Genomic DNA, 27,181 nt, shown 5'->3' with positions numbered 1-27,181 from the left:
AATTAATTAAAAAGAAATAAAATCCCCAAAAACATCCATAAAGTCATCAATATAATTGCAATGAATAAAAATCCATTCACTTTTATCTACATGAAACAAATTAATTTCATTATATCGTTATCAAGAGTCCTGGTACAAATGTGTCAGTGTGATTCCAGATTACATGAAGCATGTCATGTCACGTTCAACATATATATATATATATATATACATTCATATTAAAACGTGATCTCTAATGTTATATGATACATAATGAAAGTTAACAAATTGTACTTTGGATGTACTTACATTAAAACAGCATGTTGGTAAAGAAAAAACAGCCGTAATGTTTAGCTACCAGTGTTAGTGACACTTTACATGTCCTGTCACGACATGAATTGCAAATTACTTTACAATACATGTTTTACACAAATACTGTTACTAAAATCACTTGACACACCAATTTTACATTTTATTAGTTACTGTTTATATGACTATACATAAAAAGAAGCATTTTACAGAAAAACAACTGACAGAATTATGCGAGTGAAATATCAAATACTAATTATGCACTGTCATCAATTTACATAATAATTTTTGTCTTAACACATCTAAATATGGAATAGATTTAAAGACTAATATTTTCTGGAATGGTAATTAAGTGTGGCTGTAACCAACGCATATACTTCAATTTAAAAAATAATACATCTTATGCTACATTAAAAGCTGTCAACATATATTACCAAAGAATCAAATGGTTTGAGTTTTTCCCCATTCATGAAAACATGTACAGTAATGCTGGAACACAAACACAAACCTGAAAATGGCAGATGTAATGTACTTACCATTCTGTCATGTCCAGAAGTGCCAGACTTTTTAGCCTGTCTGTCATTTTAAATTTGATATATATTTTTGAATAATTAGAGGGTTGTCTGGTCCTGACCTAATGAAGGCAGTGAGGTTAGTATTCTGATTTTGTGTGTGTCTTGGCAGCGTTGATCCAATCAGTTCATCTCAATGTAGGCATGTTGTAACTTGTGTGTCAATAATGCGGGTACTTTTTTACCCGAACATATCCGAGCGCCGATTCCATCATTCATAAACATTTATTGGAAGTTTTAATAAGAAGATTAATTAATTAAGATATATAGTCGAAATATTTAAAGTGGAACGCAATACATTATCATTTAGCGTCACAAGGGTTGGCTCAAGTCCAAGTTGAAAGTAATTGCGCATCGGCGAAAAATCACATGGTCCGCCATGTTAAAAAAGTAACGTGGGACAGTCTATTGGTATTATAGTCGGAAACGGCCGGCGTGGTGTTGGCAAGGGGTCGGAGGTGTTGTGTGTATGAGTACGAAAGATTCATAGGTTAAAATCGTACCTCGATCAAACTTTTTGCCATCTGGATCAATATCTTTTACATCGAATATATCCTCAAACAAAACACCCGCCATCTTATCTTCTGGCTGAAATTTCCACCTTCAGCTGCAGGGCATCGTTCGTAAACAATATCAGCATTGACGAACGTTACTTGATTTGTATTCGGATGACAGGTTGTTATTTTTGGTTATATATCCTATTCTATAAAGATTCCATTTTCTATATTTGCTTAAATACATCTGTGTAGACCACTGATGGTTAAGTATTATGATTCATGTGTATACTCTTTTAAAAAAAGTGGGAGAACTCTAATATGAATTTACAATTGCCAAAATTGTAAGGTATATTAGCTGTGTGGAATGGTTATATGATAATAGTGAATTAATTGGTTAAACGTTACAACCGGTAGTTCAGTACTACAGTAGGTTTTATGACCACCAAAGATCTTGAAGGACGACTGGGGTCAGAAGTGAAATTTGAAAGCTGACGGGTTTTTTTATCAGTAAATCGAAAATTCAAACAATAAAAATGACTAAAAACAAAACAATAACAACTGTATGATCAACAGAATGAAAAAGATTGACAGAAATAATGTTCCACATTGATTAATGGACCTTCCTTGAAATTGTCAAATATCGAGAATGACACCCCACGCACGTGTTCGGGGCAACTGTGTGATGCATGTGCAAACTATGGAATGTGTTTCGGTGTGTTGATAAACAGACCTGAACGTTCTTTACTAGGATGTCTGTGGTCAAAACGTATGTTCGGTTCCCCTACCTATATATATATATATATATATATATATATATATATATATATATATATATGCCTATAGTTTATTTATTTATTTATATTTAAAGAATAGCTATATTTAATCGTTATCTGTCTGTGTGTGTGTGGGGGGGGGGGGTAGAACCATGGTTATTTTTATGTTACGTAACAAATTCAAGATTAGTGATTAAAGGTACACAAACATAATATACTAGTAGCTATTAGGTATTAGATGGGGCAAGGGTCATAAATTTATTAAATAATAATATATAATTTTTTTTAGTCTGGACGTACTAATTAAGTAATCCTGTTAGCATTGATCATAGCGATGAACTATGTCACTGACTTGAGCTACAGTATTGGGGAATTTTCATAAAACTGGTAGTAAAAAACAAAATATGCATTTAAATCCATATTTTCTTTGCCTAAATTTCAACTTGGGGTGTGTGTGCTAAAGTTAGTTTGTTTTGTTAACGACACTACTTGAACACATTGATTTATTAACAGGGCCGTCCGGGCTATGCCCCTCACTTTGTTTTACGTTTTTTTTATTTGTATCTACTATCAAATTCAAGCATACTTAACCTATAATGTTCATGAATACACTAACACTGAACCGTCGTCGGAACTACAGCTCGAAATATACAACTGCAATGCTTATAAAGAAAGGAAATGTTTTATTTAACGACGCACTCAACACATTTTATTTACGGTTAAATATGGCGTCGAACATATAGTTGAGGACCACACAGATATTGAGAGAGGAAACCTGCTGTTGCAACTTCATGGACTACTCTTTTCGATTAGCAACAAGGGATCTTTATATGCACAATTCCACAGACAGTATATTACATAACACGGCCTTTGTTACACCAGTTGTGAAGCACTGGCTGGAATGAGAAATAGCCTTATGGGCCCACCGATGGGAATCGATCCTAAATCGATCGCGCATCAGGCGAGCGCTCTACCACTGAGCTACATCCTGCCCTAGCAATGCTTATAATGATACGCTCAGAATCTGTTGCTCCTAGAGGCAAAAACAAACAAACAAACAAACCACACACTATGTACAACAGGGTGTATTTTGCTTTTCTCGTTTGTTTGTTTGTTGTTGTTTGCTTTTACCAAACCAATAAAGTTGATGTATTTAAAACCTGTGAGTGTTCAATTCGGCCAGTGCAATATAGTTATTAAAGGGACATACCCTAGTTTTTAAAAACTAAGGCATATGTTTTACTATTATAGCCGTTTTTTGATAACTGAAATCATACTTTACTTAGATTTTATGGTTTAGATTATCAATTTCCGTACATTCGAAGTGTTTTTGGTCATCTTGGTGTTTTTAATATCACAAAATGCATTTCTCGTAGTTTTAAAAACGCACGTGCGTCTGAGAAGTAACAGTTATGGAGTCGAGTTTTAGTCTATTTTTAGAGGGTATTTCGCCATTTCAAAGTCACAGACTCATGTTTCACTCAATTGTAACTTTATCCAAATGTGTTACAGGTTTGTAGATTAACTAAATTTATTGTTAATTTTTACGGGTTGAAACTAGGGTCTGTCCCTTTAAGAATACTATTCCTGTTGATAAATGACAAAATATTTTTGCGTATATAGTTGATTACACGAGATGTTCAATAACTTCACTTGATAATGTACAATAATATAAAAGTACATGCATTTCAATAATGTGAGTTATAGCTGTCCAGGGATTTTAGCGGGGGGGGGGGGGAGGTTATCCTAGCTGACGAGCGAACTAGGCTACTTTATGGGGTGGGATCGAAAATGTATTGGAAAAAATAACATTTGCTTCAGCGGGGGAGGGAAGGTGGGTGTTCTTTTTTTCTTTTCTTTTTTCTTTTTGTTTGCATATAAAATATATTATAAAAATTCAAGTATACTTAGCCTATAATCTTCATGAATACACTAGGAACAAAATGCATATAAAAACCCTTGAATATAGATAGTCCGTCCCATCCTCCTACAAAATTAGTTTTTTTCTTTTAAATAATTTCAGTTTGGTTTTACATAAGAAAAAAAAGTAAAAAGTGCTTTGGAAAAACAAACAAACAACTATTTTGGTGTGCAATTTAGAAAACAATTGGTTCAGAAATAAATAACTTGTAGTAAATTCCATATTATGAAAAATTCGTTTTCTTTGGATTAGACTATAAATAATAATTCTGGGGTTATAAAACTCCAAAAGAGTAACTAACATCACTGTCTGATAATGTGAATTTTGTTATTCAAATTCCAAGTAATCACGTCTAAGACCATCTAAACAAAAATAAAACATTCTTGCAAAACAATCCTTAAAATAGTAAACAAATTGTTTAAAACTGGTTAATTTTGCAATTGAGATGTCAATAATATTGTCTCGGGTGATCATCCCCCTCCTCCCTCACTTGACGGATGAGATATGATGCGTTTAGGGGCATCTAAATAAAAACCAAAACATTTTTGGGTTATAATATTATGCAAGATAATCCTTCAAATAGTTTTTTTTAATTATTATTATTTATTAAAAATGGATAATCACAGACTCCTAGATGTCTTATTTCTTAATCACTGATAACTGATGCGTTTAAGGTCATCTAAATAAATTTAAATAAACCACCACCACCAAACAAAAGCAAATTCCCTGGGTTATAACACTATGCAAAATAATCTTTAAACTAATTTTTAAATTATTGACCCAGATCCAGGTACTTTGAACAAAATGAAACATTACATGTGTATCTGTGTGTGTATGTTGTGTGCGCATGTGTGTATGTTGTGTGCGTATGTGTGTGTTGTGTGCGTGTGTGTGTCTTTCTTTGTGTGTGTGCAAGTGTATATAGGCCTAATATATACGTGTGTGTGTGTGCATGTCTCTCTCGCTGTGTGTGTGTGTGTGTATCTGTAGCGCGTTTGTGAGCGCGTGTTATAGTTGTGTGTTTGTATGTATGCGTGCGTGTGTGTTATGTGTGTGTATGCGTGCGTGTGTGTATGCGTCTGTGTGTGTATACGTGTGTGTGCGTCTGTGTATGGATATACATGTGTCTGTGTTTGTGTGTAGGCCTAAGCGTATGTGTGTATGCGTCGGTGCGTGTGTGTGAGAGAGAGAGAGAGAGAGAGAGAGAGAGAGAGAGAGAGAGAGAGAGAGAGAGAGAGAGAGAGAGAGAGAGTGAGAGTGTGTGTGTGTGCGTCTGTGTTTGTTTATGCGTGTGTCCAAGTGTATGCGTGTATGCATAATATGTGTCTCTGTGAGTATGCGTTGGTGCTTGTGTGTGTGTGTGTACGTATGCGGGTGTGTGTATGTGTGTGCGTGTGTGTCCAAGTGTGTGTGTGTGTGTGTGTCTTTCTCTGTGTGTGTGCAAGTGTATATAGGCCTAATATGTGTGTGTGTGTGTGTGTGTGTGCATGTCTCTCTCGCTGTGTGTGTATCTGTAGCGCGTTTGTGAGCGCGTGTTATAGTTGTGTGTTTGTATGTATGCGTGCGTGTGTGTTATGTATGTATTGTGTGTGTATGCGTGCGTGTGTATACGTGTGTTTGTGTGTATGCGTATGTGTGTGTATACGTGTGTGTGCGTCTGTGTATGGATATACATGTGTCTGTGTTTGTGTAGGCCTAAGCGTCTGTGTGTGAGAGAGAGAGAGAGAGAGAGAGAGAGAGAGAGAGAGAGAGAGTGTGTGTATGTGTGCGTCTGTGTTTGTTTATGCGTGTGTCCAAGTGTATGCGTGTATGCATAATATGTGTCTCTGTGAGTATGCGTTGGTGCTTGTGTGTGTGTGTGTGTGTGTGTACGTATGCGGGTGTCGTATAGTTGGTGCCACTGCCCAGCGTTCTTCATCATCTGAATTCAGTGACGTCTTCATTGTCAGTGAGTTTATTATCTTCATTCTGGTTTCTGCATCTAGAAACTTTATACATTTCTTCCATGTTGGCGTTTCATTACTAGGACTTTGACAATTTATATTGTATATCTATGGCTCAGGCACCATGTTTCATTCCCCTATTAAATTTCAGACATCATTAATAAATAGTCAAAACAGATTATGCAAAGTGAAATGGGTTTTCTGAACGTCTTTGGTTGTTAGCCCTAAATAGTTTTCAATTTTTTTTTTTTAATTCTTAGAGTTCTGAATTTATTATTGAATTCTGAAGTGAAGCTGTTTTTTTCATTTAATAGTGTGTTTGCTTCTTGTGTATTGCAGTCAGTTTTGACTCCCTTTTGTAATTAATTTGCAGCCTGCTGTATTACATAAGGTTTCAGGCATTGAATATGGGGATTTCTGAATATGGTGATTTTTCATAACTCCAGGCTCTGAGAATTTGCGTAAAAACCATTTATGGGTTACGCAAAAACAAATTCAGGTAACCCATTTCATTTTTAGGTAACCCATTATGGACATGTAAATGATGTCATAAATTCAACGCGTGAAAGAAAAATGGGTTAAAGCAAACTATACTTATACCAGCGAATGAAACTATCGCTCTCGCAATTTTTCAGAGTCCAATTTAAAATCTTACACTTCTGACTCAACTCTGCTAAACTCGCAGATTGGGTACCTTTTTAAAGAAAACATCACCCCGCCCCCAAAACATCTCAATACCTTGTATTTGTTAAAAAAAAAAACCCCAATAAAACTATTATTTTTCAACATGTTTTTAAACTAAAATCACTGTATGGTATTTCGGGTTTTATTTTATTACATTTTGGGGTTTATTTTATTATATTCATTATTGAATATCTGATTAGATTTTAGTCGTTTTAAGCAGGGTTCATAGCCTAAAAGACCAAACAAATTCAAAGACTTTTCAGAGACTTTTACCTGCCATTTTCAAACACTTTCACTGATGAATGTCCATGTTAAACAGGGGCCTAATTCACCAAGTCTCGCAACTTTGCAATCTCGCAGTGCAATGCTAAAAGACTTGCAAAGAGAATGCTTTGGTGTCTAGCAGAGCCTAAGAGAGCTTTGTGAATTAAGCCCCATGGACCACAGTCTCCAGATCACACCCTGCAATTCTGCCCCCTCTACGATGAAGCCAGGATAAAGCACTGGCCAAACGGAGCAAGACTGGCTGTCAAGCTTTGGGGTTCCAAAGAAGACTTGACAGAGAAAGCTTTTTTTATCACCACAACCAAACTCCAAATCTAAAACATGATCAACCATAGCTTGAATGCAGAAGAAGAAACACTTTCAAAGACTTTCACACAGCGGTCAAAGACACTAGAATGCGATAAAAATACCAAATCAGTTTGTTTACGTTGCTGTCCATGGCAAGAAATTAAGCCTTTTTACATGCATCATGACAGATTATAACCTTGTAACTGGAAAATATCAAATACATGCAGCTGTAATAGATATCATCATTGCTTTGGCTATGATTTGTGAGAATTTAAAGACTTTTATTACAATTCAAAGATTTGCAAAGACCTAAAAATAATTTTTCCCAATTAAAAGACTTTCAAGGAACTTAAAGACCACTATGAACCCTAAGGCCTACAGAAGCTGAAGTCAGTGTCTTGATGTAAGCAATGTTACAAAAACATTGTTTATGCAAAACTACACCGGCCTCGGTGGCGTCGTGGTTAAGCCATCGGATATACGGCTGGTAAGTACAGGGTTCGCAACCTGGTACCGGCTCCCATCCAGAGTGAGTTTTAACGACTCAATGGGTAGGTGTAAGACTTCTACACCCTCTTCTCTCTCACTGACCACTAACAACAAACCCACTGTCCTGGACCGACAGAACAGATAGCCGAGATGTGTGCCCAGGACAGCGTGATTGAACTTTAATTGGATACAAGCACGAAAATAACTTGAAATGAAATGAAATGAGAAACTACACGTGCGAGCAGTGTGCGAAAGAAACTATCGTTATCGAAATTTTCAGAGACCCGACTAAGAATTTTCGAAGCTATCTTTTAGAGCTATGAAATCGTAAAACAATTGTAGGCAATGACGTCACTACAGCACATGCCATAATAATGTCATAGCTTTCGATGGTTTTACGATTTCGCAGCGCTAAGATGGCTTCGAAAATAAGGCCCCTCTAATTTATAGGTTATGACAATTTTATCAAATTTATAATTTACATTAAAATTCCTCCACACCATTCATGAATTATCAAATGTATGTATTAGACAAACACAAATTTTCAATGCTTTATTTTCATTTTACCATATATACAATATATATCAATACTAGGCTGCTGCCTATTTATGTACGTACAAAACATTTAACAACCTATGTGAAAACCCTCAATAAAACATCACGATTCAATGTAATAAACAAACGCTTTTTAAAATTAGGAAGGAAGGAAACGTTTTATTTAACGACACACTCAACACATTTTATTTACGGTTATATGGTGTCGGACATATGGTTAAGGACCACACACATATTGAGAAGAAACCCTGTCATCACTTCATGGGCTACTCTTTTCGATTAACAACAAGGGATCTTTTATATGAATCATCACACATAGCACATACCACAGCCTTTGATATACCAGTTGTGTTATACTGACTGGAACGAGAAATAGCCCAATGGGCCCACCGATGGGGATCGATCCCAGACCGACCGTGCATCAAGCGAATGCTGTACCATTGAGCTACATCCCGCCCCTTTAAAATTAGGAATATATGCCAAGCCCAAAATGTTTAATACCAATAATTTCATTATAATTTATTTGAAGCAGGTACAACATTCTGGAACCTACATACAGCTGCAGATCAAATTTACAATGCCTGTTTATGTCCTAAACGTGTTTAACATACATTTACAATGCTCAAAACACCTGCATCTAAGAAAAACAGGCATCGTAAACAAAATTTGGCCCAATGTGTTTATATTACTGAATTACATACCTCAAAAACAGGTATAACTTGTCACACTGATAATAATTAGAAGCCTAACTCACTAAAAACTCTGGCAACGTTGCCATCTCACAGAGCACAAGAATACATTGATTTCTTAATCATCATCTAATTTTTACATATAGTCTTACAGCGGAAATCTGCTACATTTTTCCATGAGTAGCAAGGGTTCTTTTATATGCACCATCCCACAGACAGGTCAGCACATACCATGGCCTTTGATATACCAGTCGTGATGCACAAGCTGGAACAAGAAATAGCCCAATGGGCAACCGACAGGGATCGATCCTAGATCAAATGTGCATCAGGCAAGTGCTTTACCACTGGGCAAAACGACTTGTGAGGGCAATGCAATGTTGCTTAAGAGAGGAGGGAACATTTTATTCAGTATCATGTCGCAATTTGCTACTTGAGTTTCGGAGATCACTACACAATTTTATAACATTAAATACTAGTTGCTAATCATGTACAGGTTCTTTGTTAAAGGGACAGAGTGACGCTAGTTTTTAAACACTAATGTACATTTTTCACTATTAGAGCCGTTTATGATCACTGAAATCAAACATTACTTATATTTTATTGTTTTGAGAATCCATTTCCATTCAACCCAAGTGTTTCTGGTCATCCTGGTGTTTCTAATACCACAAAATGCATTTTTCATACTTTTAAAAATGCACATGCGTTTGACAAATAACTGTTATGGAGTCGAGTTTTAGTCTATTTTTAACGATATTTCACAGTGTCAACGTTACAGACACTTGTGTCACTCTCTTGTAACGTTATTCAAATGTGTTACAGGTTTGCAACTTAACCAAAATTAGTGTCCATTTTTACGGGTTGAAACTAGAGTCTGCACCTTTAATAAGGAGATGCAATTCAAATGAAAAACATGTCAACGAGTGATTTTTTTCAGGTGCAGGTTTTCAACAAGGTGGCGTCATAACACAAACAATTTACTTTCAGCTTACAAGTAAACTTCAACAACATAAAGATTTTAAAAATAGTAATCCACTTGCGAAAATACAGATATGGAAAATCAGATTTCCACGTATGGAATCGCATTAATGGAAAACAAAGTCTTACTGTTCCTATTGTAATGATATGTGTATGTGTATCTTACATTTGAATTAAATATAATTGATCAAAATTGACATTAATCTTGCTTGTTCTCAGATGGAGATGGTGAACCTAAAATAACATTGCTTGCCAAACTTGCAGCCAAACTAGTGTCAATGTTTAGCTCTTGGGATCCACTAGCGAGTGACGTACTAGAATCGAATTCAAAGGGCAGATTATCTAAATCGATCTCATCATTTCCTTCTTGTTCAGTGACAGTTTCACCAACCCCACTCTCATTTGAAACCTGATCGCTGATCTGTGCAGCATTTGTGTCGGCACCTTCTGGAGTCTTTGAAATTGTAATATCTTGTTTACTTGCTTCCGATTGGTTAGTTGCTGAGTCAGCTTCTGGCTCTAAAGGTTCTGATTGGCTAGTCACTGCTTCAGGCAGAGAAGGTTCTGATTGGCTAGTCTCTGATTCTGGCTGTGCAGTTTGTGATTGGCTAGTCACTTCTTCAGTCTGAGAAGACAGATGGCTCGAGAGATCTGATTGGTCAGTAGGATGTTCGATCTGAGAAACCACTTCTGATTGGTTAGCTTCAGCAGACGATGGAGTCAGTAGATCTGAATTGGGTCCAGGAATGAGAGAATCGGTTGTTGCGGTAACCGCTGGTGTCGTGGTAGCTGATGTAACCACACTGGATGTTGGTGTAGCTGTTGCTGTAGTTGATGCTGGAGGTTGATGTTCTTCTATTATAGGAATAAGATGTTCCACTTGGGTGATGACTGCTTGTAAGTCAATCACTCCGACATTACCCTGACAAAAAAAAGAAGATAAATAAATATCAATTAACATTGCAAGCATGATTATTTGCAGGCACATATAGGAAGGGGGGAAATTATGGTATCAAAATCTTGAAGGCATATATAGGGAGGGGGGATTAGGATCATGGCAAATTGTCTTTTTTAAAATGTAATTTCCAAGGGAGTATAACTTGAATCCCCTAGAAATTCGCTCACCACACAGTCTACCCCTACCCTTGCATAATTTCCTGCACATGTGCATACCCTAAATTTACCAAAACTGATCATTTATTTTTAGAAAATTCTAGGTACTGTTTTAAGTTAACACTAAAAAAGAAGTAATAAACGAACAATTTTACACTTAGTCTGTCTACAGCAAAAGACATGACGTTAAAAAAACAAGAGGAATATAGTCCACAGCAAAAAGTACCATGGAGACTTAAAAACTCCACGATTTTGTTTAACGACACCACTAGAGCACATTGATTTATTAATCATCATCGGCTATTGGAATTCTAACATTTGGTAAATTTGACATATAGACTCGGAGAGAAAACCTGCTACATTTTTTCATCAGTAGCAAGGGATCTTTTATATGCACCATCCAACAGACAGGATAGCACATACCATGGCCTTTGATATACCAGTTGTGGTGCATTGGCTGAATGAGAAATAGACCAATGGGCAATAGACAGGGATCGATGCAGATGTTTTAGATCCATGTCTATATTGGCGGAAGCAAATTACTTTTCTTCAACATTTGTTTTAGCTGAAGTAAAAAAAATTAATTGGCACTGACAACCGCTGGTAGTAGGGGAGTATAGTAAGTGGTTACAAATGCCTCTTAATAATTCATTACTGAACACTCTCCGAAAAATCAGACTAAGCCCACAGCTAAAAGCTGATGGGAAATGGCAGGTGTGTAGCATGGATAGCCACCTGTCGCGATTGGATACACAAGGACTGGGATATGGAGGTGGACAGTGAAAGAAGTTGAAAGACAGGAAGAGCTGCCAGTTCGGGAAGAAATTAGATGGAATTCAAAGGAGAGAAAGGAAAGGGGGCAGTGGAATAAAAAAAAGTTAAATAATAATAATTAAAAACAATTTTAAAAAAATAAAAAAATGATTTAGTAATCATCGGCTATTGGATGTCAAACATATGGTCATTTTTTTACACAGTCATAGAGAGGAAACCTGCTACATTTTTTCATTAGTAGCAAGGGATCTTTAATATGCACCATCCCACAGACAGGATAGCACAAACCATGGCCTTTTATACACCAGTCGTGGTGCACTGGCTGGAATGACAAATAGCCCAATGGACCCACCGATGGGGATTGATCCCAAAACCGACCGTGCATCAAGTGAACACTTTACCACTGGGCTACATACCGCCCCAACAACAATATAAAGCTTGAATATAACAACAACTGAAAGTCATACCAGTTTTGACATTTCTGACACGGATACACCGAGAGCACCAGCCAGCTGCGATGGAGGAAAGAGAACATGCAGACACTTGTTCATGTACGGAAGTAGGTCGGTCACATACGTCGCACAGAATTGACCAAACTGGTCCTTCTCCTCCACATTGAACGTCGTCTCTTCAGCTCTGTTGGAAAAAAAAAAAAAAAATAATATAAACAAACAATTTTACCCTTAACATGACGTTAAAAAAGAGAGAAGGAATATAGTCCACAGCAAAACGTATCAATGAGAATTAAAAACTCAACGGCAATCTCCATGTCATTGCCGATGGACATGGTCGTACCAGTAAATACAACTATCATCGGCTTTTAAAATGAAAACAAAATATTTTTTTAATAAAGTTTGTACATATATATTTGAATTTAAAGTTTGTTTTGTTTAACATGATCTTCAGCATCTGCTGGTAGTACTAAACCAAATAACTTCCGGCTGGGTCAAAGTTCGAGGTGCACCCAACTTTTGATAGAGAAGTGAACACCACAAGTCCTGTGATTGGTTATAAATGTGAGTGTGTTGGTTGTAAAAAATAATAGTTTTATCTGGGGAAAAAAAAAAAGTGCAATTTTATTTCATCTAGTACCAATGTGTCAAGTAGCCTTCTGCTTGAAACATGTATGGGGTACCTGTAAAAAAAAGTACTCAAATTTTGTGCGAAACTAGGGTAGTCATAGACGCTACCCGTTATCTCAGAAACGAGCAGCTTGACCCCCATTTTTTTCTGATTCACTTTAAGTGTAAGGGGTGGTAGTATTTATATCCGTGGCGTTTATGTCGGTTGATAAGTTGCAAGTAGGAGTTTTAGCCACATATGTTACTATTGTCGTCCATGGGATTTGATTTGGTAGTATACACACTGCTGTTGGATGTCAAACATTTGATAATTCTGACACATGGTCTTAAAGGGACATTCCCGAGTTTGCTGCAATCTAAGATGTTTCCACTAATAAACTATTTCTAAGATTAAACTTACATATTAAATATATTGTCTTGTTTAGAATATCAGTGTCTATATATTCAATGTGTTTCTTGTCGTCTTAATATTTGTAAGAAGCCCAAACTGGATTTTGTCTTCAAATAATTTCGTACGCACGAACAATTTATTTTAGGAAAAAAATAGAAATTTTACCTAGTACAAATATTAGAACAATCAGAAACACATTTAATATACAGCCACTAATATTTTATGCAAAAAAATATATTTGTTACGTAATTACAATCGTTAAAAAGTCTCTGTTAGTCCATAACATCTTAAAAATTGCAGCAAACTCAGGAATGTCCCGTTAAGCCTAGGTCACATTAGACGATGCAACTAATTAGACGGTCACGTTGCAAGCCATGACCCTTTCACAATATATGATGGCTGTCTTCTGCCACCGAACATTGGTCATGTCCAATGCTGTCGGGCTGACTAAAAATCAGTCGCAGATAACTGTTTTTTCAATACTGATGCGACTCAACTCGACAGTTGAGCTGTGTCGTGTTGTAAATTGCAATCTAGGCTTTAGGCCCACCTTCCATCAAAGAGATTTGAACACACTATTTAGCTAACCTGAAAAAAGCCAGAATGACTCTGTTGACCTCTAGTAGTGACCTCTGCAGGGCGTCTGCGACATCACATGCTAGATTAACTGGAGCGCAGAGACGCAGTTCGTTAAACGCCACCAGCACATGGTTACAATATGACGCCAGTGGGTAAAAGTCGAGCAGAACGGTGGGAGGATAACTCTGTCCTACCTAGAAAAGAAACAAATGGGTATTTTTAATGATGTACTCAACACATTTGAGCTAACCCTGTCCCAACAAGAAAAGAAACAAATGGGTATTTTTAACAACACACTCAACATGTTTTAGCTAACTTTCCTACCTAGAAAAGAAAGAAATAGGTATTTTTAACGATACACTCAACACATTTTAGCTAACTCTCCTACCTAGAAAAGAAAGAAATAAGTATTTTTAACGATGCACTCCAACACGTTTTAGCTAACTCTGTCCTACCTAGAAAGAAAGAAATGGGTATTTTTAATGACACACTCAACACATTTTAGCTATAGTTATATGGCATCAAACATATACATACACAGAGATGCCAACCCTAGTTGGAGTGTCACAGGAATCCAGGCCTTCAAAAATAGGAATTCCACCCACCAAAATAGGAATGTTATCAGTGATGGCTCAGGAGTGCGTTTTTCAACATTTTGGTAAAGTCAAGTTCAAGGCCGTACCTAATCGGCAAACATTGGGGCTATTTAGAAGACCAATTGCTAGACTGGTTTATTCTATATCGTCACGCTTGCTATGCTCGCTATTCGGAATCCATAAGTTTAAAGAACAAGGCAGGAAACCAATCTATGATTGTTGACAGTAAAGACAGAAAAAGTTCCATTTCTTCGGTGTTTACAACATTTGTGCCTTCCAAAATACAATCTGACACCAAATACGCGAAATTACGATTTTCTTTCAAAAACTGGAATTTCGAACAAGACAATCGTAATAGCATAATCTATGCTTTAAATTCGTAATGATTCCGCCAAATTCGTAATGGTTGGCATCTCTGTATACACCTGGATGTGAATGAAGCACCATCTTATTTGCATTACAGCCAAAAAGGCGTTTAGAAGTAATTGTCTGTGCCCACATAGTTTAAACCTGAATTTTTACATGTTCTGTATCTACTGGATATTTACCGAGACCGCATAAATAAATAACTTACGAGAAGCTCAGCGGTGTAATTCCATCTTCATAGTTAATTATCATACATTTTCTTGTACAATTATATTTTCGGTCTTTTTTCCTAAACACATTAAATGTTGATATAACAACAATGCCACTCGCTGTCAATGTTTTTCATTATCCTCAGAACATTACTTTCGTAGAATGTATACATATACTTGTAAAATATTTTAAAAGTTTGTTTTTGTTTAACTACACCACTAGAACACATTGATTTATTCAACATCAGCTATAGGATGTCGAACGCATGGTCATTTAGCTAGTCATAGAGAGGAAACCCGCTACATTTGTTTCATTAATAGCAAGGGATCTTTTATATGCATAATCCCACAGACAGGATAGCACATACCATAGCTTTTGATATACCAGTCGTGGTGCACTGGCTGGGACGAGAAATAACCTAATGGGCCCTCTGACGGGGATCGATCCTAGACCGACCGCGCATCAAGCGAGTGCTTTACCACTGGGCTACGTCCCGCCCCTTGTGAAATTTAAACCCCATCATCAGAACTAGATGATGCTTAATTAATTTCCAGGTGTATAGTTGAAAATAACACAGATAATTAGAAAGGAAACCCTCTACCACCACTCAATGGGCTACACTTTTCAATGAGCAGTAAGGGATGTTTTGTGTGCACCATCCCACAGACAGGACAGTACATACCATGGCCTTTGACACCCGTGGTGGGCCCACCCACTGACGGAAATCAATCCGTGAGCATTTTATCACTGATTTGTGTTACTTGTTTTTAAACAGGCCTTGAAAGGGCCTGTGACCAGGTCGCCAAATGCAACCAATGTCCGATGTGGGCAACAAATATTTAAAAAATAATGGCATTAGTCGCCCAAATAATATTATGTGGGTGATCTTCTTTAGCGCTATAACCTATGAGCCACTATTAATATTTGTATTCAACATTAAAATCTTGCTTGTGCTTCTCTTACCATAATTTGCCAACATCCGTTATTATTTTTTGGGCCACCATATTTTTTGGTGAGTTTCGATCCCTGTTTTAAAATCTAATTTTTAATGCAGAAGATGCAACATTTACAACAGGCACCTACGGTCTATAAAGGCATACAAACATGCATAATGTATAATGCACTCTTTCCCCAGCATCCTCCCCACCCCAATTATTAACAAATCTCTCACCTGAGATATGGAGCCGTATGCTGCAACAGTGCCCCCCGTCGATGTCACACCCAACAAGTTGTATGACTGCATGTTTTCTTCAAAACTGAAATAAAATTACCTTTATTAAAAATGTACATTTGATCAAACAACAATTTTTCTTGTTTTGGACATTTTATCATGTATAACAGCATAGCCATCAGAAAATACCACCAAATGGGGAGAAGGAAGGAAGGAAATGTTTTATTTAACAACACACTCAACACATTTTAATTACGGTTATATGGATGGAAGGAAGGAAGGAAGGAGATGTTTTATTTAACGACGCACTCAACACATTTTATTTACGGTTATATGGCGTTGGACATATGGTTAAGGACCACACAGATATTGAGTGAGGAAACCTGCTGTCGCCACTTCATGGGCTACTCTTTTCGATTAGCAGCAAGGATCTTTTATATGCACCATCCCACAGACAGGATAGTACATACCACGGCCTTTGTTACACCAGTTATGGAGCACTGGCTGGAACAAGAAATAGCTCAATGGGTCCACCGATGGGGATTGATCCTAAACTGACCGCGCATCAAGCGAGTGCTTTACCACTGGGCTATGTCTCAACCCTCTGGGTAGAGGGGGCCATTTCAAATGGAAGGGACAATGTATAACCTTCCAAGTTGAGGAACCAGTGCTATTTGCCCACCTCTTCTCACTGACGTAGCGTAAGAGGCTCTATCACACCGCATTCTCCACCCCCTTCCCCCAACACTACCTTCTAGGGAGTACATTACCAAATCAAATCCCATAGATGACAATAGTAACATATGTGGCTAAAACTCCTACCTGCAGCGTATCAATCAACATAAACACCACAGATAAAACTACTACCACCCCTCACCCTTAAAGTGAATAAGAAAAAAATGGGAGTCAAGCTAATCATTTCTGAGACAACGGGTAGAGTCTATGACTACCCTAGCTCCACACAAAATTCTAGTACTTGTTTTTTTACAGGTACCCCATACATGTTTCAAGCACAATGCTACTTGACTCAGTGGTACTAGATGAAGTAAAATTGCATCTTTCTTTTACCCAGATGAAACTTCTTTTTTTTTTTACAACCAACACACTCACATTTATCACCAATCACAGGACTTGTGGTGTTAACTTCTCTATCAAAAGTTGAGTGCACCTCAAACTTTGACCCAGCTGGAAGTTATTTGGTTTAGTACTATCTATATATTTGACTGCTGCCCCATAACACTTCTGATGCACATGAACAATAGTGACAAATTTAGTAGAAATTAATGTAGTGAAAAACTAAAATATTATGACAGCATACAATACAAACTGAAGAAAAGTTTTCATGTTTTCTCTTTTCATGAATATTTAACATGATCTCTCTTATGGTTTGGAAAGAAAGAAATGTTTTATTTAATGACACACTCAACACATTTTATTTACGGTTATCTGGCGTCAAACATATGGTTATAGACCACACAGATAATGAGAGAGGATACCCACTGTCACCACTTCATGGGCTACTCTTTTCGATTAGCAGCAGGGGATCTTTTATATGCACCATCCCACAGACAGGGTAGTACATACCACAGCCTTTTATATACCAGTCGTGGTGCACTGGTTGGAACGAGAAATAGCTCAATGGGCCCACCGACAGGGATCGATCCCAGACCGACCATGCATCGAGTGAGTGCTGTACCAGTGGGTTACATCCCACCCCCTTATGGTTTGGAAGTATACTTAGGTATAAAATTCTGCAAAAAATAAATTATAAATTATGTGATTCCTGTCTCTCCCCCTACCCCCGAATATGACAGTCCTCAATTATAGAACTGTCAGAAACTCAAAAATGTTCAAAAGAAAAAAAATTCAACAAACTTCTTATTAGCTTCTGCAAGAGCGGCTCTGAAATAGACAATTGCTGCGGTCTGGAATATGGGTGCGAGGAGTCCCCGGAAGTCCGCCCCCACCCTGCTGAATGACAGACCGAAGTACATACACTGACCCAGCAGGGAGTCCAGACGACCCCCGACGCCTCGCTGAAGGTCGACTTCAAGGGTATTCAGAAACTGGGACACCTGGAAGATAAAACACAAGTCTTTTATGTCCCGTTGCAAATGGAATCAATATGAAATTTTAATTATCATAAATTACACAAAATGAAATGTCTTGCCTCCATACTTTTACAATGTCGCTGACAGATGTTCATCTCAATGCAAGCTAAACAAAAATCAAAGTAAAAAATAAATCCCATTAAATGAACAAAATATTCAATAAAAAAATTTAATTTAATTTAAAAAAAATTCATAAACATTGTGATGAACATTCATAAATGAAACAATAAACCAAGTTTCAATGCAAAAGTTAACGCTGTTGGTTCCAACAAAAAAAGTAATACCTATATCACTTCATAAAGGCGAGATAAAAAAAATAGAGAAAACTTGGAGTGTTTTCTCTTTTATAGATACATTACCTGTCCTCAACAAGTGCATCCCCCCCCCCCCCCCCCCACACACACACAAGCGGTCTGGTCTGAACATCCCAACAGCCAAAGGGATGGCCTAAAATTCTTCTACTGTATGCTCCCTGTAGTTCTGGTCCTGTGACTTTATCTTCCTTCTTTTTCTCTTCGCCGTCGGGTTCAGACGTCTTTTCTTTGGCTCTGTTTTTAAGAGTCAAACTTGCATGGGGGGTGGGGGGGGGCAGAGGAAGGTGCACTTGTTGAGGACAGGTAATGTTGAAAAGACAAAAAGCTCTTCTAGCTGGAAATATGTTTCTGTGAATATCCCTTTAAATACTGTGTTCCATGAGATACCTTTCTGACGACCCAGCCATGGAAGAGAGCAGTCTCGTTTATCACGTCGTCATGGGAGACGCTCAGCAGCGGATCCTCGTCGGAGAAGATGGCTCGGTACTGGGTGATGATGTCAAACAGATGGACGCGACTTGCCTCTATAGTCTTCGTGATATGCAAATAAGCTGAAATAAAACAAAAACAATATAGGTAACTGATACATAGAGAAAACCAGAGCCCAGTTTGTTCATAGTAAGAGATCTTAAAACTGTCAAATCCTAAAATAAATACATTTGTAACCCTCAATGTGGTTTTTGTCAAAAATTAATCAGGTGACAAGAAGGTTAAATACCATGTTCAGAGAGATGTGCAAATAAGTTGAAAAAACTAACAACATAGATAACTGATACCTACATGTATATAGAGAAAACAAGAGCCCAGTTTGATTAAATTTACGATTGATATGTGACAATGATTAAACTTACGATTGTTATGTGACAACGATTAAATTTACGATTGTTATGTGACAATGATTAAACTTACGATCGTTATGTGACAATGATTAAACTTACAACTGTTATGTGACAATGATTAAACTTACCACTGTTATGTGACAATGATTAAACTTACGATCATTATGTGACAATGATTAAACTTACGATCGTTATGTGACAATGATTAAACTTACGATCTTTATGTGACAACGATTAAACTTACGATTGTTATGTGACAATGATTAAACTTACCACTGTTATGTGACAATGATTAAACTTACGATCGTTATGTGACAATTATTAAACTTTGATTGTTATGTGACAACGATTAAAGTTACGACCGTTATGTGACAATGATTAAAGTTACGACCGTTATGTGACAATGATTAAACTTACGATCTTTATGTGACAATGATTAAACTTACGATCTTTATGTGACAATGATTAAACTTACGATCGTTATGTGACAATGATTAAACTTATAATTGTTATGTGACAATTATTAAACTTACGATCATTATGTGACAATTATTAAAATTACGATCGTTATGTGACAATGATTAAACTTATAATTGTTATGTGACAATGATTAAACTTACGATCGTTATGTGACAATGATTAAACTTACGATCGTTATGTGGTATAGCATTCAGAATACTTTGAAACCAGGAGTCTCGAGCCTACAATTAAAAACAACAATAATTTAGTAACAAATCTTTATTGAGAATGGGACACTTACCACTTTTAAAGTAGTAGTAAATATGTGATATCTTGCTAATTACATAAAATAAAATAAAATGAACACTCCATTGTTTGTAATTTACAATTAAGGAATGAAATGTTTTATTTAATGACGCACTCAACACATTTAAGGTTATATGGCGTCAGACATATGGTTAAGAACCACACAGATATTGAAAGAGAAAACCCGCTGACGCCACTTCATGGACTACTCTTTTCGATTAGCAGCAAGGGATCTTTTATATGCACCATCCCACAGACAGGGTAGTACATACCACAGCCTTTGTTACACCAGTTGTGGAGTACTGGCTGGAACGAGAAATAGCCCAATGGGTCCACTGACGGGTGATTTACAATTAACTTCTCCCTTATATTATTTAATGGAAGTGACATTTGGTGAAAAGATATTGGCTCCTACAAGGCCAAACATGGGGCGGGACGAGGTAAAGCTTTCGCCTGATGCGCTGTCTGTCTGGGATCGATCCCCATTGGTGGACCAATTGGGCCATTTTTCGTTACAGCCAGTGCACCGTGACTGGTATATCAAAGGCTGTGGTATGTGCTATCCTTGTCTGTGGGATGGCATATATAAAAGATCCTTATCTACTAATGGAAAAATGTAGCCTTATAGTTGACACTGACATGTTTGACCCATCAGCAGTTAATATAAGGGTTTACCGAACCAAAAACTCAGGACTTCGTTTTTGGTTAGAGCGTTACGGTGTGTTCCACCCTTCTGAGGTCGAGCCAACGAGATTCTATTGTATATATATATATATAAATATAATATATATATTTTAAAAAAAACAACCCCAAAACACCTGGAGGAATTTGATCCTAAGCTCCGCCTCCGTGAACACGTCCATCTGTCGGAGATATCCAATCACACGAAGGCACGCAGGCAGCTGTAGGTTAGTCCGCAACTGTTGTAAAAGCTCGTTCAGCATTAGCTGAGTAGAAGTCTTGATGTCGTTCACAATACCCTGAAATATTTAACAAGGTGATAGGCAGGAATGATATCACTAGGATTAGTGAATGAAATCACAATTTTTTTCTAAACAGCTCAAAATACAAGTCTTAGGATGGCTTTCTATATGTGCAATCTTTGCTTCTGTCACACACAAAAAATGCTCTCCTGCTTCCATATGTCTGTGAGTGTCCGTCACACGTTATGTGAAACCGTTTTAATTGCAATTCAATGCGTCATTTGCTGATGATGTGTCCTGACTGACCTGGAATTTCATCACAGTCCTCGGACTTTACCCAATTTATGCAGTATAGTGCATTAAAACATACATTAAAATAACCCATCAGTCCGTGAAATTGTATATATGGAAGGTGTTTTCACGTATGACTAATGTTGCATGTCAGACGGACATATGGAAAGTCAGTTTTATATTTTACTGTTTTATGTACGGTGTATTATGTTTTGGAACAGGACTGTGTGATAAAACAAATAACTGTACCAAGAACCAGGCTTACCACTGGGTGAGCCGAACATTTCACCAAATTATCTAGTAATTAAACCTAAAAAATTGTAGAAGCTCAGAGTTCTTTTTAAAAAAATAAAAATATTACATGAAAACTACATGAAATTACTTCGCCAAAAATTTTATAAAATTCCCTTATTGTTTTCAAAATTAGCAATGGGCAAATCTGGTGAGTGTCAGAGCTAGCGGTGACAACATATTATATGATTTAATTACTGTACCATTATAACAGGAATATTTGAGAGTTTCTTCTCGAGTCGTTTGACGTGGGATGCAAGTTCCAACGCCTCCTCATAGTAACCATTCCGCACACAGGTGTCCATTAACTGCGGCATTTCGAGAATCTCCAGGAGTTGTGTGTGTCGCTGGAGAGTCAGTGTGTTCATCTGTCGACTGAAACAAAGAGAAACGATTGTTTAACAGGGTCTAGATCAGGCGATAGTGCAGCTGTGTGTGTCGCTGGAGAGTCAGTGTGTTCATCTGTCGACTGAAACAAAGATAAATGATTGTTTAACAGGATCTAGATCAGGCGATAGTGCTGTTGTGTGTGTTGCTGGAGAGTTAGTGTGTTCATCTGTTGACCGACTTGTATTAATTTAGTAATGAAATGCTCACTGTATGCGCATCAGTCTAGGATCGATCCTGTCAGTGGGCTCATTGGGCTATTTCTCGTTCCAGCCAGTGCACCACGACTGGAATATCAAAGGCCATGGTATGTGCCATTCTGTCTGTGGGATGGTGCATATAAAAGATCCCTCGCTACAAATGGAAAAATATAGCAGGTTTCCTCTCCAAAATTATATGTCAGAATTACCAAATGTTAGACATCCATTAGCCGATGATTAATAAATCATTGTGCTCTAGTGGTGTCATTAAACAAAAGAAAACAAAATGTTAAGCTAAATAATATCTGAACAAACGGCCCCTCCCATTTTCCAAGTTCCGCGGCATTACATCAAAAACTCTGTACATTGGAAACAACTTTACCTTGAACTGATTTCCTGTGCCTTCTTCACGACTTTGTTGCACTCCTCAGCGAAAGGTGGCAGTTTGTCCAACACATTGTCCAAGTGCTTCTCTATAATCTGGAACTGATTAGAAAATAATGGCAGTCAGCATACAAATCATAAAATGGTATCTCCTTTCACAAGGCAGATGAACAATTTATCATAATTGCCATTGCTAAATAATCTGAACTGACAGGGCTGTAAAATAACTTAACACTAGCAAAGAATTAGCAATGAGCATGATTTTTTGCATGTATCAATTTTTAATGAAACCGTGTTTAAAAGCTATCTCAGGGACATTTTATTTTCAAAATCATGATTAGCGATATTTCTAGTCAACTGAAAATTGATTAGCAAGTAATGTTTAATATTTTAAAATTGGATAGTGATCTTTGAAACTTGCGTAGCGAATCACAATGCGATACTGAACAAGATGTTCCCCGCATCTGTGATCAAAATTTGCTAAAATAATATGACCCTAATAAAGAACTATGGCCCTTAATGAATTTTGTTGGATATTGTTTTCTCTAGAAATTTGGCACGGCATGGCAGACTAAACACTTTAATTCATTGAAATAAAAATAGATGTAATTAATGTGCTTGCTTTAATAAACGAATGGCAAAATATAACAGGCATAGTTTGTTAATTAATAATACATTTTCTGAGTGTTATAAAAAGGCAATTTTAGAATTAATTATTGAAAAAGGCTTGTTTAATCTCAGGACAGCATGGCACTGATTAAGACAAGATCATAAAGATGGCACTAACTAGACTATTGAGGCATGGTGCCACACCATGCTAAAACAAGCTAGTTTGTTTTGTTTAATCATCAGCTATTGGATGTCAAACATTTGGTAATTTTGATATAGTCTTAGAGAGGAAACCCGCTACATTTTTCCATTAGTAGCAAGGGATCTTTTATATGCACCATCCCACAGCCTTTGAAATGCCAGTCATGGTGCACTGGCTGGAAGGAGAAATAGCCCAATGGATCCAAAGACGGGGATCAATCCTAGACTGATGGTGCTTTATCACTGGGTAGGGAAAACACTATGTTGAGAATATTTATACAAAGCTATCCTATAAACAAATGAAGATTACATCTTGGAAAATCTCTTTGGAGCAGTCTGCTGTCTGTATGAATGTTGTGTAGTTGTGAAAGGCTAAATCTTGTGTCTCCTCCAACACCTGTGCACTTTCTTCTGCCAGACGGTCGGGTTCTCTAGCTAAAAGAAGAATACAGAAAAATTAGTGTCTGCAATTTCACACATTTTGTTTGAAAACGTATAGTCAGGGGTGTCATTAATAGCCGGCCCATGGGAGTAGGGCTACCATAATCTAGAAGCCCTGTCGGGCATGGCAATAGTAGTTATTTACCAGCCCAACATTGAATATCACTAGCCATGGGAGTGGGGCTATCATAATCTAGAAGCCCTGTCTGGCATGGCAACAGTAGTTATTTACTAGCCCAACACTGAATATCACTAGCCATGGGAGTAGGGCTATCATAATCTAGAAGCCCTGTCTGGCATGGCAACAGTAGTTATTTACTAGCCCAACACTGAATATCACTAGCCATGGGAGTAGGGCTATCATAATCTAGAAGCCCTGTCTGGCATGGCAACAGTAGTTATTTACTAGCCCAACATTGAATATCACTAGCCATGGGAGTAGGGCTACCATAATCTAGAAGCCCTGTCTGGCATGGCAATAGTAGTTATTTACTAGCCCAACACTGAATATCACTAGACATGGGAGTAGGGCTACCATAATCTAGAATCCCTGTCTGGCATGGCAACAGTAGTTATTTACTAGCCCAACACTGAATATCACTAGCCATGGGAGTAGGGCTACCATAATCTAGAAGCCCTGTCTGGCACGGCAATAGTAGTTATTTACTAGCCCAACATTGAATATCACTAGCCATGGGAGTGGGGCTACCATAATCTAGAAGCCCTGTCTCAGTCCTCGCCACCAGCAAAATCAAGGCCAGCTGAAGATGACTCTCCTGAAATTGTTCTAGGCGAGCAATCACATGATGTGTCAAATAAAATGCATTAAATATTTTAGTGAGAGGCGATCAGTTTGCCACTCTCCTAAAACCCTCCAGGCGAGTGTGGAGGGGAGCGGGAGTGATCACTCGCCTTTCCAGGCGAAGACTGTGTCTGGTATGGCAATAGTAGTTATTTACTAGCCCAACATTGAATATCACTAGCCATGGGAGTAGGGCTACCATAATGTGTAAGTCCCAGGAAAATGGATCATAAGAAGGACAAAAGATAACTGATTTGTACATTTAAAGATACACAAGTTGTTTTAGTTTGTAATTATAAGAATTCTTTTTAATTTTTTGTGAATCTATTGAACTGTCACAAGATTAGGATAAATTAATTTACTGTAAATCAGGAAACAAAATGGGTGTATATAAATTTTGTGTTATTCAATCCCAAACCTATATTCATAAAATTAATATGCACACATTAGTTTAATTGCAGATAGCAATAAATGTCTGTAGAATTTACAAATCGCAAACATGCAATAAGGTGCATATTCTCCAGAACAAAAAAAAACACATGTTGCAATATAAATCTGATTTACATTAAAAACAAAAAAAAGCACATGTTAATGTTCATACCAAGCTTTTCCACTCCACATGAGCTGAGTTCAACCAAGTACTGAAGAAAGTCGGGATTTTCTTGCCAACTTGCTGAAAACAACAAAATTAATATTATTTATCTTATTAGTATATGCATCAGGGCTGTAGCTATTGTGTATATCAAACATACAAATGGATACTGGACACAATATTGGAGGCTGTTAAAAATATTGTTAAATTATGTTACAATAATTGTCAAGTTGCGTTTCCATACACATTGTGACTTGTTGCCTTTGATGTGCAAACTGATCGATTTTTTTCACTGTGTGAAAAAGACTACACGTGCATTTTGAAATAGCGGAGCTGGGTTCTGTAAAACATAGTAGGCTGCAGAAAAATAAAGAGGGGTGCATAAAAATAAAGAGGGGCAGCAAAACACAAAAGTGGGGTGGCAAAATGCAATAGCGGGGTGACCTGCCCTGCTTAAATGGAGCAGCAAGAACACTGTTGAGAGTCATTTAGTGGACAGTGCTTCCATTAAAAACAATGGATCAATTCTTGAGACGTTTGAACAATTTATTAAAAATTTTGTAATCGGTTGTGAGAGGAATTCGAGAAATATTTGAGTATTTGGCACTAATATTTTTATACCCCAATTCCCACATTTTTGTTGTTTGAATATTAAGTAAGAACTAGTGCACGGGACACAAGTCAATACTATTCTTAACTTTTGCTTCAACTCTACTTAGCAAATTTAAATGGCGGGGATATTTTTTAAGGTTGTCGTTGAAGACTTATTTTGTTAATAATGATGCAAGTACTTCAATCAGGATTTTGTGAGTACGGTAAGTTATACATTTTTGGTTTGTGTTTGTTGCACTATTTCGGTTGAGAACGGTTGAAACATTGTGCCACAAGTTTTGAATACAGGCTATATAGAGGGTATGTTACAAGATCCAGATGCAGAAAGAACCACACTTTCTACGTCTCTCTGGACTACCAATGATTCGATGAACCTGGACGAGTGTGAAGAAAATCTTGTAATTAAAAAATTGTACAATTTACGAAATATGGATTTCAAGTGAGATATGCTATATTTAATGCATACGAAATCAAAACAAGGGTGCAAAAAGTGACTGTCGTCGACCTTAAAGGTATAACACGGAAGTGAATCGATTGACCTGTTTGGAGTCTGTTGTCAGACAGTCACACTGAGACAGACACCGGGACCGGATCAGCAGAAGCATCGGTACTATCGTGACTATGCCGTCTGTAGGGTTTAATCATTAATGCAGAATTAAGTAAATTACGTCAGTTCAATTCAATTGATGGTTGGCATTGTAATTTATTTCAAATTATTACCTGGAAATGCATTTTTAAATATAGTTGTCAAAATGTTCTCGTCTTCCACGTCTATCGACGCCATTCTTCCTTCTCTGTTTTAAATTCTTCTTACCTTTTGGGGACCCTGCTAAAAATGCTTTCCAGACGGTTCGTCCACTGGACAATTCGTCCACAGACAATTCGTCCACCGGACGATTCGTCCACGGAACCTATTAGAATATTGTATAGTGTGTGTGCGTGTGATTGTCTTTGGTAATAAAATTAGTAGACTCTACAGGTGTATCGGAAATGGATTTTAATAAAATTATATGATAAATAACACACCCTGCTTCACACTGTAACACAGGCAGTGGTTTTGGGTTTGGTTTGGTTGAGGGGTTTTTTGTGTGTGTATGTGTGTTGTTGGTTTTGTTTGGGGTTTTTTTTTCGGGGGGGGGGGGCCTGTTATAGGTTTTGTTTGTTTGTTTGTTTGTTTA

At 37.2% G+C, this 27,181-nt stretch overlaps 2 protein-coding genes across 2 annotated transcripts in view; both read right to left on the bottom strand.

The window, feature by feature from the left end:
* Nucleotides 1–1,461, bottom strand: part of LOC121386389 (DNA-directed RNA polymerases I, II, and III subunit RPABC3-like) — a 70,280-nt gene extending 68,819 nt beyond the window's left edge. The window contains 1 exon segment of the mRNA XM_041517267.1: nt 1,364–1,461. Coding sequence (XP_041373201.1) covers nt 1,364–1,436 — 73 coding nt within the window. The 5' untranslated portion in view covers nt 1,437–1,461.
* Nucleotides 1,462–9,280: 7,819 nt separating this feature from the next.
* LOC121386318 (conserved oligomeric Golgi complex subunit 8-like) lies at nt 9,281–26,831 on the bottom strand. Its single transcript, XM_041517184.1, has 13 exons — nt 26,724–26,831; nt 25,401–25,472; nt 23,867–23,991; nt 22,745–22,848; nt 21,979–22,150; nt 21,089–21,250; nt 20,155–20,206; nt 19,054–19,217; nt 18,117–18,316; nt 16,242–16,326; nt 13,908–14,092; nt 12,314–12,482; nt 9,281–10,881 (listed from the first exon to the last, which is right to left on the bottom strand). The coding sequence occupies exons 1-13, from the start codon at nt 26,785–26,787 to the stop codon at nt 10,159–10,161; spliced, it is 2,277 nt and encodes a 758-aa protein (XP_041373118.1). The 5' UTR covers nt 26,788–26,831; the 3' UTR covers nt 9,281–10,158.
* Between the last annotated feature and the right edge of the window lie 350 nt (nt 26,832–27,181).

This window comes from Gigantopelta aegis, chromosome 12, assembly GCF_016097555.1.
Source record: "Gigantopelta aegis isolate Gae_Host chromosome 12, Gae_host_genome, whole genome shotgun sequence".
Classification (NCBI taxonomy): Eukaryota; Metazoa; Mollusca; class Gastropoda; order Neomphalida; family Peltospiridae; genus Gigantopelta; species Gigantopelta aegis.
The sequence above is the reverse complement of the archived record's forward strand: the minus strand, read 5'-3'. Positions and strand labels throughout refer to the sequence as shown.

What these genes read in the sequence shown, in the direction of transcription:
- LOC121386318 (XM_041517184.1), bottom strand. Translation starts at nt 26,787, where the DNA reads ATGGCGTCGATAGACGTGGAAGACGAGAACATTTTGACAACTATATTT. An exon ending in GCACAGGAAATCAGTTCAAG is followed by an intron (nt 22,151 to 22,744) that starts GTAAAGTTGTTT and finishes TCTTTGTTTCAG; the next exon opens with TCGACAGATGAACACACTGA. An exon ending in ATGGCTGGGTCGTCAGAAAG is followed by an intron (nt 18,317 to 19,053) that starts GTATCTCATGGA and finishes TTTATCTTCCAG; the next exon opens with GTGTCCCAGTTTCTGAATAC.